Source organism: Aythya marila (genome assembly GCF_965140915.1).
Source record: "Aythya marila genome assembly, chromosome: 4".
Taxonomy (NCBI): domain Eukaryota; kingdom Metazoa; phylum Chordata; class Aves; order Anseriformes; family Anatidae; genus Aythya; species Aythya marila.
In genome coordinates this window covers 47,860,649-47,872,600 of record NC_139045.1, presented here as the reverse complement: position 1 = coordinate 47,872,600, position 11,952 = coordinate 47,860,649, and the positions used below count along the sequence as shown (strand labels likewise).

Here is an 11,952-nt window from a genome sequence, read left to right as displayed (position 1 = left end):
GCCTTTCTTAACAACTATGAAAAGTCAGATAAAGTACATGTACCAACCCAATATAAAATAGACCTCTGAAATTAAAGACACTTTTGTCATTCATCAATTTTCTTTAAAAATATTGATTTCTTTAGGTTACTGATTGCTATTTTTTAAATTATTTTGATGTATTTTGCTAGTCATGTTAACAACCTACATGAAGCTGCATCCTGGTGCCTACAGCTCATTAAATACAAGAGCCCTATTGTGGAAAAACACAGGCTGGAAGTTAAGATGTAGGTGCAGGTCAGTTATTGATATGTGAGGACAGCAAACTTTCCCAAATGTGTCTCACCAAGGATGGTTTTCCCTTTAACCTGTCATCCTCAAAGTCTCGACAAATACAGAGTTCCTTAAAAAACCTAAGAGCATCTTACTATGCCATCTCGAAGTGACTCCCATTGGTGTGAACTACCCTTTGCAGGCTTTGAGCCTAGGCCAGGGGATGCAGTGGAGTTCAGATAAGACTGGAGAAATCATTGAGGGTGTTGATTCTGCTGGTTCTGCTCTCAGAAACAGGCTGCAGACATGAAAGGGGAAGGAAGGATCAAAAAAAAAAAAAAAAATTACACTTCTCCAATTTTAAACATTTAATAGTGCACTTATTGAGTATATTCTGTACAGACATCTATAGCAAGTTAAACATCTTCCTTTCTCTCACTTAGATCATAGTCATGTAAAGCACATTTACAATAGAAAACATACTTGAGGTACAAAAACCCAAAAAGAATATCTGAGGTATAAATACAGGTATATTTTAAATAATCTTTATCATGCTTTATCTATGTTTGACAGTACACTGTGGGCAAGTATACATGTTTACAATAGAATGGTATGTACAACATACAATTTTACAAATTCAAAAGTGTTTGATGTAGAAGAATATACAAGGCTTTCCTACTCATGAGGAACATTGTTACTGGAAGTACTACATTATTTGCCATAATAAAAAAATCTTCTTCAAAAAGCTTAAAATAATACTGACAATGGTAACAAAGTCTCAGTCAAAATTCCATCTTGCAACTCATTCATACCCTAGCCACAAAATACATTTATCACTTAATACTGCACCTCGAAAGCAAATCCTTACGTTTACAGTAAAACCTACAGAAAGACACCTTTCCAGAGGACCTCGACTTCCTACAGTTCATGTAGTTTGGTTGTCGCAGAGGGGAGAACATCCCAAAGGGTTTAAAAACAAACAAAAACAAAAGAAAAAAAATGTCCCACCTTCCTCTCTGCCCCCAAATACAACCCTCCAAATTGCTAGCATTCAGGTTCTGTTCACATTAATGTGCAGCTATAGGAAAACAAGCAACGTAGAGAGAGAAAGGGCACAAACTCTTACAAATCTTCCCTTCCCACCCGCCACAGTCTGCCTGCTGCTACAGGAGTCCTGCCACATCCCAACACCAGGACTCCAGTGTTTACTTTTTACTCTGTAGTGTTAAAAGACAGTAAAATATATAAAAGCTCATTAAAACACATAGTTAACACAGATAGGAGTAAAAGCAACAAACGTTTTTTGGCAATATAGCAACTGACATTACTGGCTCTCTTGACCATTGCATAAGCATTTCAGTTCTAAGCTGCAGTGTTGCTTGGAAATATATTTACTTAAAATTGCTATAGAATTGCTAATCACTCCCAAAAGATCATCTGGATAAGGAGTGAACACTAACCAGAGCAAGCCTATTGTAATATCTGCGTAGGTGTTTTAAATACATTAGAGCTGAGGAAAACGCAGAACTGGCAAATGGGAAGGATGGCAACTCGTGGTCCACGGAGGAGTCAAATTCTAGGTTCAACTGTATCCAGTATATTAAAATCCATCCTGGCTGCCTATCAGTGTACCAGACACATTTCAAATTCAACTTCTGCTATCCTTTCAACCATCAACACACTCATTCACACTTTAACCTCTGTGCAAACCTTTCTTTGCTTATCTCAGTGAGAACACATTGAAGAGTACCAACTATTCCAGTGGATACACCAGTCCCTCAACGCACTACACATAAAATGACATGGGTATGTACATAAAGCTAAGTATTTCACATGGGAATGATGAGCCTTCACCATATTTCATAATATATTTTGCATTTAAAGAATTTTGCTTCTCAGAAGCAAATCAAACCATCTAATAGTACAATACTTATTTCTTTGCACAGTCCTCCTATGTATTCCAGTCGAGGCCTACACTATAGGCCTTACACAGACAGGAAGCAGCTTTAAAGTGTATGGTATGGCCACAGTCCTATAGTAATGCTCACAGTCAAGTTCTCATGCTGTCATCCCTTCATGACATGACTTTCAGATGGTCTGCAGCAGACGAGCCTCAGTTTTGGGTAATATCTGTGCTGCTGAGGTGTGGAGCGCACGGCTGTTCCTCTTCAGTAGTCACCTGGATTTTACTTCCTTGCTCTCAAGACTCTGATGAGTGAAAGAGTCTCGTATCTTAACTACTTCAGATGCACACAAGTGTCCAAAAGACTTGGTGTACCAGTCTGGCATGTGGCCCCTGATGGGTGGAGAAAAAGGAAAGAAGAAACAAGTATCAGTAACATTGCACGCATTTTCTTAGTCAGAATCAAATATATATCTACTTGGTTAAATTCCTGACTGGGAATTTATTACTCTTTATTACTTTATATCTCTCTTTATTACTGCTTACTGCTCAGCTCAGCCTTACTAATACACAGATTTGCTCAAAAATAAATCTGCTGCAGTGAGGAAAAAGTTTCTTTTTTTTTAAGTTTTTGAGAGCTTGGTCTGCTTTACTAACTTCTCATTAAAGTTAACAAGTCCTTGCATCTGAATACATCTGTTAGATGAAGGAGTGGGGTTATAGTACCAATACCTGTGGTGGTGCACGTATCAGGAGCTTCTAATGTAGCAAACCATCCCCACTGTTAGACATGCACTGAAGGCAATTTTGATCCTTGTGGGTCCCTTCCAAATCAGATATTCTATGATTCTATGATTTTATGACATCTCAGAGTCCTGCGTGTATGCATTTGAAAACTATGTACTGCTGCCTAAGCTGTAGTCTTGTGAACTGTCAAAATTTTGCACTCTAAAAGACAATTTACTGTTGCAAAAGGACAAAATGGAAATTCATACCTTAAATCAATTCTGCACATGTAGGTAAGCTTAGATTTTCCTGACCCGCAGGGCTCAATCAGATACCTAGACAGGAGCACATTGACTCTGACACCTGCCACTGGAGCACGGTCATGATCCACTGAAGTTGCTAAAAGCACACAAGCTCCTTTTGGGAAGTTTGTTCTCCATGTTCTATGAATAAAACGAAGAAAAAAAAAGTCTCATCTTTGAAAAACAGGAATTCAAACATCTAATAAACTTTAAATCATACATAAATAAGCAAGGTTGCTGGGGGGAGATAATAAAACTACAGCATATAAAGATCTTACCTTAAGACTACAAAGTCCCTGGCTGGATGAGGTGCCATGCTGTTCTGGACATATTGGTAGATATCCGTCTGGCTGTCCAAAGGTTCAATTACTTTTGAATCTATAAGATCTTCATCCCAAAGATGCTGCTCCTTAAGTAAACGATTTAAAACTTCCTCTGGTGTGGCAGCGATTTCGATGGTAGTTTTCCATAACCGGAGTGGGGGTCCTTCACATGCCTGGGGAAAATCAGCGCAGAGTCCTCAGTTCTACATTTTCTCTACATTTTATATTATTGGATAAACACAGCAAATTAAATACACGCACACATACACACAGAAATACACACATATATTGTACTAAGGCTGTCGTAAAGTTCAGACTGAGGTTGTTTTCGTAATAGCCAAAGGCATCTGCACACTGACTTCCAAATGGTTTTTACATTATAGTTACATTCTCCAGCATGAACTGCTATTAAATTGTGATGCTGCAGAAAAATGCCCTTGTTTTCCAAATTAATTTTTTAAAATGTCCTAGCTCAAATTTCAATGAAACACTTCTCCCTTCTCTAGCTCTGAACTGTGCGAGATTAGAGCAGAGAAACTTCATTCCTGCTGCCTGCATAACGAAAGTGCTTGGAGGCTTCAGTCAGCCTGTCAAGGCTTTGCACAAGTGAGTGAGGGCGTGTAAATGCAACGCAGTGAGCATTCCTGGGCTGCATAAACACAACAACTCAATTCAATGCATGTTCTCTGACTACTGCTGAAAGACATGTTGTTTTTAGACAGTGCACAACTATGTCAAAAGATCATTATTTTTTCTTAAATCTATCCACAAAATAAAGGTGTGATATCCTTCTGTAATATCCCACGTCAAAAGCTGGCTTGTATTAAGGGAAGATAAGCTAAAAACCAGAGCAGCGGACAGCGTTACAGGATGCATACCTTCTTGTAGGCCAGTTCTGCTTGCTCTGAGGTGGAACAGCTGACCCAGCCTTTAAACTTCTCCTTCATTTCCTTCAGTAAATCATCCACGCAGTCCTGGAGGTAGCAGTGGTAGTCGGAGGGCTCTGTGGTGCTGCTGTTGCCCCTGAGCTCCTCCAGGCTGAGGGGACGCAGTTCCTGCTCTGTGTACGAGTTCCGGCCCCGGCTCATTTCTTCGGGTATCTGAGGGGTGACAAGGACAAATCATCCTCTTGCAGCTCTCCCCCCAAATCCCAGAGTTAGCCTAGCAGCTTCACAGTCACTGTAAGATGGGTACACTAGTTTGCAAGCTGTGGGATATATGCATTAACACGTGCTTTAACATGCAGTTACTCTTTCATTTTTCTTTTTAAACATCATCTTGAGACTGCAGCACTCTTCTGTTGATAAGATGCTCACTGCCTACTTCATTCACTCTGAAGTTGGCAGTAGTCACATCCATTGGTAGAAAAGGAGATGCCTAGAGAGGTTTATTTGCCTGTGGAATTATATCTGCAAGTTACCTGATCTAGTATGCAAATGGTATTCTAAAAGATTTATTTGTCAGGTCAAGCAGTCAATGTGAAGAAATATCAAAGTCTGTGTCTTTGTGACCTTGATTTGACACAGATTAGTCCCTCAGTTACAGTGTGTCTTTTGGTTTTTAGTTTTTCTGTGGTGTATCCCCTCTTTGCTCTACAACTCAGACTCATTCCCATAGCAAAGCTTATCCTGCAGATTGACTGAAGGAGAAGCCAGCTGTCAGCTGCAAGAAGAGAGACAGGCATGCCTTCAGTTGTGGGCTCTGAAAAGATTTGATGACAGTGAGGAAAACCAGGACGCAGACTTGTCTGGTTCTCCATGCTGGGCTCTAGAGGGAGCGTGCTTTAGTTGTTATGGAGCCTTCAGTCGCCAGTCTGATAGTGTCACGTTCAGGATGCTTTTGTGGCCTAGCCTTGCCTTCCCTTGGGAATTTCAGTATAAAGCAAGCACTGAAATTCTTGGAAATAGCTTCTTGCTTTGTAATTAGAGCTGAAGCTCACAGATCCTCATGGCTGCACAATAGAAGTTTGAACACACGTTTCGAGTGCAGCTGGGATGTCACAAAAATGCCCCAGACCCCACAACTGCTTCATGTCTTTTGAGTGCCAGTGTCAACAAAACATATCTGGCACCACTTCAAATTCACACATGCACTCAGATAAGGATGCAAAGATTTTTAAAAAATTATTTACATATACTAATCTTTATTAAAATAAAGAGAAGTTCCTAGGTCTGCTGTATAATGGAAAGCTAAGTCATGTTGGCCAACATTGCACCCATCAGTTTTGCAGATCCGTGTTTTACCTGGAAGAGTTTCTTGCATTCAGCAATCATATGGGCTAGCCCCTGGGTTGCAGCCAAATTTTCATTTAGGTCTTTCTGATCAGGTTTTCCCAGGCTTGGTTTTCGTTGCATCACCCTTCACAGGGGAGAAGAGCACACACACACAAATTCAGTTATTTAACACAGAGCAAGAGAGACATTTAGTAAGAAAACAGTAGGATTCCAGAAGCTGCTGGTGATTTAGAGCAGGGTTGCTTGGGACTAAATCTTGGCATGCTGTTACTGACTTCTTTTGCTACTCATACTAAACTTCTATGGAGTCCCCCCATTTCTTCCCTTTTGTGAGCTAACATTTTAACAAATCTGTTAAAAAAGTAGGGTCACATAACCATTCTGCACCTCGTGCCTTCTGAGGTGTTCAATGGGATCAAAAGTGGCAGGGTCAACAAGACCAGCAGCAATGAGCTGTGCTCTCCTGAAACGTACCTTGGGGAGGAATTCTCTCTTTTGAGAGTGTTTAAGTGGAAAAGAGAAGGTGCTAAGCACACCGCCAGGTTTGTTGGTGTCATCTGGTTCTCCTTCACTGCAGCTGTGACATCACTCAGGAAATAGAGAAGAATCTGGAGGACCTCCCTGTTCTCATCAGGTAAAAGCATAATGGCAGCCTTGATAGCCTGGAGACGCTGATCCTTTGGCACATCTGCATAATATTAGTAATTCTCTCATCAGCCCATTGATTTTCCACACACACAGCATGAATACATCCCAAAGCAAACTCCAGCTTCAAATACTTGACTCGAGTTTGAAGTGATTTCCTTCAGGATGCATACCATTCGTAGGAAACATGAAGGATTTTTTTTTAACCCGCTAGTTTAACTGCCCTCAGTTATTTCCTGCCTCACAAGAAATGCAAGCAAGAAGAAGTTGTGCCTAGGCCAGAGTTAATTTTAGATTTAATTTCAACAGCTACTTGCACTAAAATGACAGAATCCTGGACTCAGGCAGCGAACAAGCAAACACAGTCCAGCCAATTTAGAAATTCTTTGGCTTTCAAAGAAATTCAAAACAAATGCATTTGAGAATAGGTGAATTAATTAAATAAATTGGCTAGCAGACCTTTTTAACAATGATGTCATAAAAGAGCCAGAAAGTGCTTTACCAAACACACAGGGTTACTTTATTGAGTAGATCATTCAAAGTCATGCAGTGGAAAAAGAAAGTCAGTGCTGTGAAGCCCCATACCATTAAACAGCTCCTTGGTTACTAACAACAAACATCCACTGGAAAAATTTGACGTGTGTCTTTATATAAGGCCTTCTCCTCCAAACTTGAAGGGAACAAATAGTGAAATAACCCAGACCAGATCTGCTTCTTATAAAGGGATTTCCAACAGGCCATCCCTGAAGACAACACGAGAGTTTGACTCCTGGAGCATTTATATCATCATTAGTACCATGCTGCCCTGGCTGCATGGCTCATAATACATGCGTTGCTAACCAGATATTTAACTGGTATTTACTCTGGGCTTCAGCAATTTCATAAGGCTGGCAAGTGAGTTTAGAATGCAATTTTAAGAAAAATCTACTGTTCTCTGCTCACTCCCTTCAATCAGCTCAAAGCACATTTAAGCTTTGTACGGGCAATTCCAGAGTGCAGCCTGGTGCATAACTCTAAAGCAAAGAGAAATTTTGTCCTTTGCAGGGAAGCAAAATTTACAGCTGCTTTAAGGCTCTTTGCTTTGCATGGAGATAATACTTCCCGACCACCTCTGGGGATTCCTCAGACCTACCAGCTGTGAAAGGAAGGGAAAGGAAAATATACTTCTGCAATACTGTGTCAAACTTTTTCTGGCACTAAATCAGAAAGAGTTGCTGTTTAATATGGAAGTGGAAGGAATATGCAAGGAAGTGGAGAGTCTAATTCATTTTTTCCGTAAACTTTCTTGGGAATTGAAACAAACAAACAAAAAAATGTGCTGTGAAATAACAGTACATATGTTCTTATTTTAAACTGTCACCTCCACCTACAGAGGTCTGAAGGAATTTCCTGGACAGAGCATTTGCATCATCACAGGGAAGGCACAAAATACAGTAATGGCTCAAAGGAAGTATTTTTGTATCAAGCTGTGTTGTAGCTGTGCCACCATGGGAAGAATACATGGGGTGGTGTTAGAGGATCAAAGTGCCCATAGTGCATCAGTGTGGACCTCCATGAATATTTCAAAAAGCTTTGGGGTTTTCTGGTCACCAAACATTAATTCATCTTTGGCAGTTTAATAAAATGCTTTTATAAAGCATGCAAGTATTCCTAATGAAACAAAAATGAAAAACTTTTGAAGGGCAACTGATTTGGAAAGATCCAGCACAAAACATCCACGTATACAGAACTTGATTTATCTAACTCACAATAGGGAATGTATCTCTAGCTGGAGTTGAACCTGACATCCCAGCAAGATGAATTCTTTCTTTCGAGGTGTGTTGATAAATTCATGTTTTGATGTTTTTTATTCTAAGCACATTCTGTTTATGGTACCTACCAGTAAAGTAGCTAAAAATTAGTAACAGAAAAGTTTTCAACTTAAAAGGTTGCTTTCAAAAGTTGTGGTGAGAGATAGAATAATATGAATTTTAAGAAAATACAATTCCTTTGGTAATCTTACTCTTTAAACCAAAAACAAACAAAAAACCCCATCTCGGTTATTCAGTGGATTTTAATCCCCTCAAAAGTCCCAAACTCTGTGAACGTAATGTTTGCACAAGCCCTCTACTTAGCCACATCAGACACAGTTTATCTTCAAACTGTAGTGTCAAGTATGCTCAAAGAACAGAGGAAACTACAGCAAGTGATGGAGGATTTATTTGTTCCTTGAGGGAAACTTGAGGGAAAGGTGAAATTAAAAGAACTTGTCCTGTCCTATGAATCATTATACAGTCAGAATATCAAAAATCAGTTCTTTATGTGGCAGCCTGAAATATAATGGCTGCTAGAGAAAGAGAAAGACCAACACATGCAACATGCATAGTGCCCAGGGGAGCAGTGTTAGAAAGTCTCACCCTTGCTACACAAATGACAGTTAGCCATTTAGCTTTAGAAATCTCAGTACTTACACTGGTATATCTGTAAGAAGGTCTCAGAGAGTTTGTTGGTCATGAGGGGCTCAGGTAGGTCACGGAAGAATTGCTTTAACATGTCTGCTACATCGTAAGCAGACTGGCCGTCATAGTTGACGCTGTCTGCTGAACTCTCATTCATTTGACGTAAAGCCTGAATTCTTGATTTGACTCCAGATTTCCTAAATAGTCCAACCTAAGGGTAATTGTATATGGAAAAGTAAACACATTTACATTGAGTATAGCAAAATTGAAATATAAGTATGTTCTTTAGCCTCTTACGTATGAATTCTAATTTCATGGAAAGCTTTCCTTGAATTATTCATTTTGTTCTGAGTCTGCTTTTTCAGTCTGACCCAGAAACAACAACAAAATCAATGGAAGGCTGGGCATTGGGTACTGAATGAGAAGGGGATGAGAGTAGAGAAAAACCTACCTGATCCAGGCAGTGGTTGCGAAGGTACCGCATGGCTTGTTGAATGCTCTGTGGAAGAGGCTGCCCAGTGCGCTGCACATTGATTTGTAGTGGTACTCCAAATACGTTTCGGTCTTTATAGTCTGGCACCTTTATCCTTTTCATAAATTTTGGTACTGCCCTATTTAAGCAAAGGGAATAACAAAATTAGATTAAACCTCTGTCGACCATTTATCTTATAGATTTCCAGTAACTCACGAAGTGAAAATAAGTGAAATATTTTAGTATGCTGAGTAATATGAAAAGTAGTGAGAATATAAATAAGCTAATTCATTCAGGGATGGGAGGGGAGAGAGGACAGAAAACAGTTTCTCTAAGAGAAAGGCTTAACATTCAGAGCTGTATGCTGCCTGTACGTATTAATGTGGTGCTACTCTATCAATATTAGTAGGACAAAAGCTACAGGGAAAAACTGCAGGGGCCAGAGTGAATTGCAATGGAGTCAAAATAAATCCTGTGGTCAGTGACCCCTTATAACACTGCTTCTTTAGGTTTCAGGAAAGATGGGCATTTGAACAATGAGCTTTTGTATGTCAACTACTTGTTCTGCAAAGTCCTCAAACTGGGTCCACCACCCACCAGTGTGCATAACAGCAGGAAACTGATGTAATACATTTGAGATTGTCAGCTAAAAACTTCAGCTCTATAAACAACCCCTTTGAGGGACCCCCCTCCTTGTCAGGCAGTTACTGTTGTTACCCCTACCTCCCACTCCAGTTTCAATGAGAGGCCTTTCCATTTGCTTTTGACTCCAAGGAAAAAGTTACTAAATACAAAGGAATGATTTACCCTGAGGTCCCCAAGTGTTGCTTTCATAAAGGAAAAAGAGCTATTAAAATGTGAAAATATTGAGATCATTCTCCTAAACAAGGAGAAAAGCTAATGTATGGTATAACAGCTCATAGGACACAGTAACACTGGAGAACAGGGAGACCTATTTAGCATTTCGATATATACAGTACAGCTATACAAACAGTGCCTTGGATTTACAGCTGACTAATCTGTTACATAGGAAAACAGAACCAATTTGTATTGCCATACAGTTAAGTTTAGGGCATTATTGATATATGCACGAATAATACTTGCTTTGTCAAAAAACATGCCAATGGAATGTGAAAAAACACATTGCGATCTCCACCGAGAATCTGAAGCATGCAGGGATAACTGGTCAATACTTATTTCTGTCTTTCAGAACAAACAACTTCTGTATTTAGAAAGGCTGACATAATAACAGCCTTTGAACAGGAGGTACTTTGATGCTGAAGCTAAATACTCTCTATGACTCCTGGGGAAGGGAGGAGGCTGGCCTGTGGTAGGGAGAAGAAAAATTTTACTGCGTCTTTTGCATCCTGAAGGTTACACAGGCTGTACTGCAGATACAATAATAAAAAAGCTTTCTATTTCATTCTTCCAACAAAATCCAAACAAACAAAACAACAACTTAGATACAAACACCTGGCCAGAGCAGATATTGCTGCCTACAAAAAAATTCATGATTCTGCCAACCTCCATACCCTCCCCCTTTTATTTTCAAGTTAAGTGGATCCATAGTGCTGGATTTATAGTCCTTTAAAGAAGGGAGATAGTTGTTGGATAACAAGACACTAGAACTAAAGGACGCTTATGTTATTTAATGACATGATTAAATAGAGAAAGCTATGCAGGAAAAAAATAAGAATAACTGAAGCATCTTCAGATCTATTGAGCTCTGTGCCACCACTCACTAACTCTCTCAATATACCACGTGTCCTTCTCTTGCTACAGATAGTGGACATCTTGCCACGCAGAAAGCTGGCCAGCTGGCCTGGACATGATTGCTTTTACTCCCTCACATGCCTCCTTGAACATAGCCCTCAATCCTACTGAGATTACGTTTATGTAAAGGGTTAGTGATGTTAGTTAGCACCGTCTTAGGAAACCACAAATCATTGTTAGTGCAGGCTATAGGAAGAAGTGCAAATATGGAAAAAAGAAGGATGGAGGGATTTGTTGTATCTTTCCAAAAGTTAGTTAGGACTAGTGAAACTGTTGTGCTTGGACAGATGGCCTGTCTACACCTGGCATTGTGCCCTTACCAGCTGAAACCGTGCTTGTTGGAAGGTGTGTACTTCTCCAGCAGAGCTGTTAACTTGAGGAGCGAGTACTTCTGCAGCAGGTTCATCTGTGCCACGGACTGGCAGTTGATCTGCAGAGACGCCGAGCTGAAGCTGGGCCGGTGGGAGCTCTGGAAGCTGTGCCACCTCAGCCTGTGCCTGCAGAAGTGACAGGGAACAGAGCAAGGACAGGTCACTGAGACATTCGCCTCACTCCCTGCAACGTGTGTCAATAGGAACATACACTCTGAGCTGACCTATGTGGCCTTGCACTATCAGACATCCTCAGAGGGCTCCAAAACCTTTTTTTTTTTTTCTCCCAGAAACCCTTTCAGTATCAAGTCAGTCAGAATCAAAAAACTCCATTAAGAAAAAAAAAAAAAAAAAAGGCCTCAAATTTCAAGACACATCAAACGGGAACTAAGCTCTTCTAAAAGACCCATTAAGTTTATACAAGCAGCTGTAGGCAACTAAGGGACAACAGAAACCGAGCCCAAAATGATTTGCACCAGTTTTAAAAGAAAACTGGAAACAAAGTTAGAAAGA

At 40.1% G+C, this 11,952-nt stretch overlaps 1 protein-coding gene across 3 annotated transcripts in view; it reads right to left on the bottom strand.

Annotated features, from left to right (window-relative positions):
- Positions 1-296: 296 nt before the first annotated feature.
- DLC1 (DLC1 Rho GTPase activating protein) overlaps positions 297-11,952 on the bottom strand; it is a 224,264-nt gene continuing 212,608 nt past the window's right edge. For 2 of the 3 annotated variants that reach the window (XM_082759727.1, XM_082759728.1), the window contains exons 6-14: positions 11,389-11,565; positions 9,275-9,434; positions 8,836-9,034; positions 6,215-6,428; positions 5,750-5,864; positions 4,385-4,606; positions 3,462-3,679; positions 3,151-3,324; positions 409-2,548 (exon numbers count right to left, since the gene is read on the bottom strand). In XM_082759727.1, coding sequence (XP_082615853.1) covers positions 2,428-2,548; positions 3,151-3,324; positions 3,462-3,679; positions 4,385-4,606; positions 5,750-5,864; positions 6,215-6,428; positions 8,836-9,034; positions 9,275-9,434; positions 11,389-11,565 — 1,600 coding nt within the window. In that variant the 3' untranslated portion in view covers positions 409-2,427. Of the gene's footprint in view, positions 2,549-3,150; positions 3,325-3,461; positions 3,680-4,384; positions 4,607-5,749; positions 5,865-6,214; positions 6,429-8,835; positions 9,035-9,274; positions 9,435-11,388; positions 11,566-11,952 lie in introns of all 3 variants that reach the window. The other variant, XM_082759726.1, reaches the window with a different exon arrangement.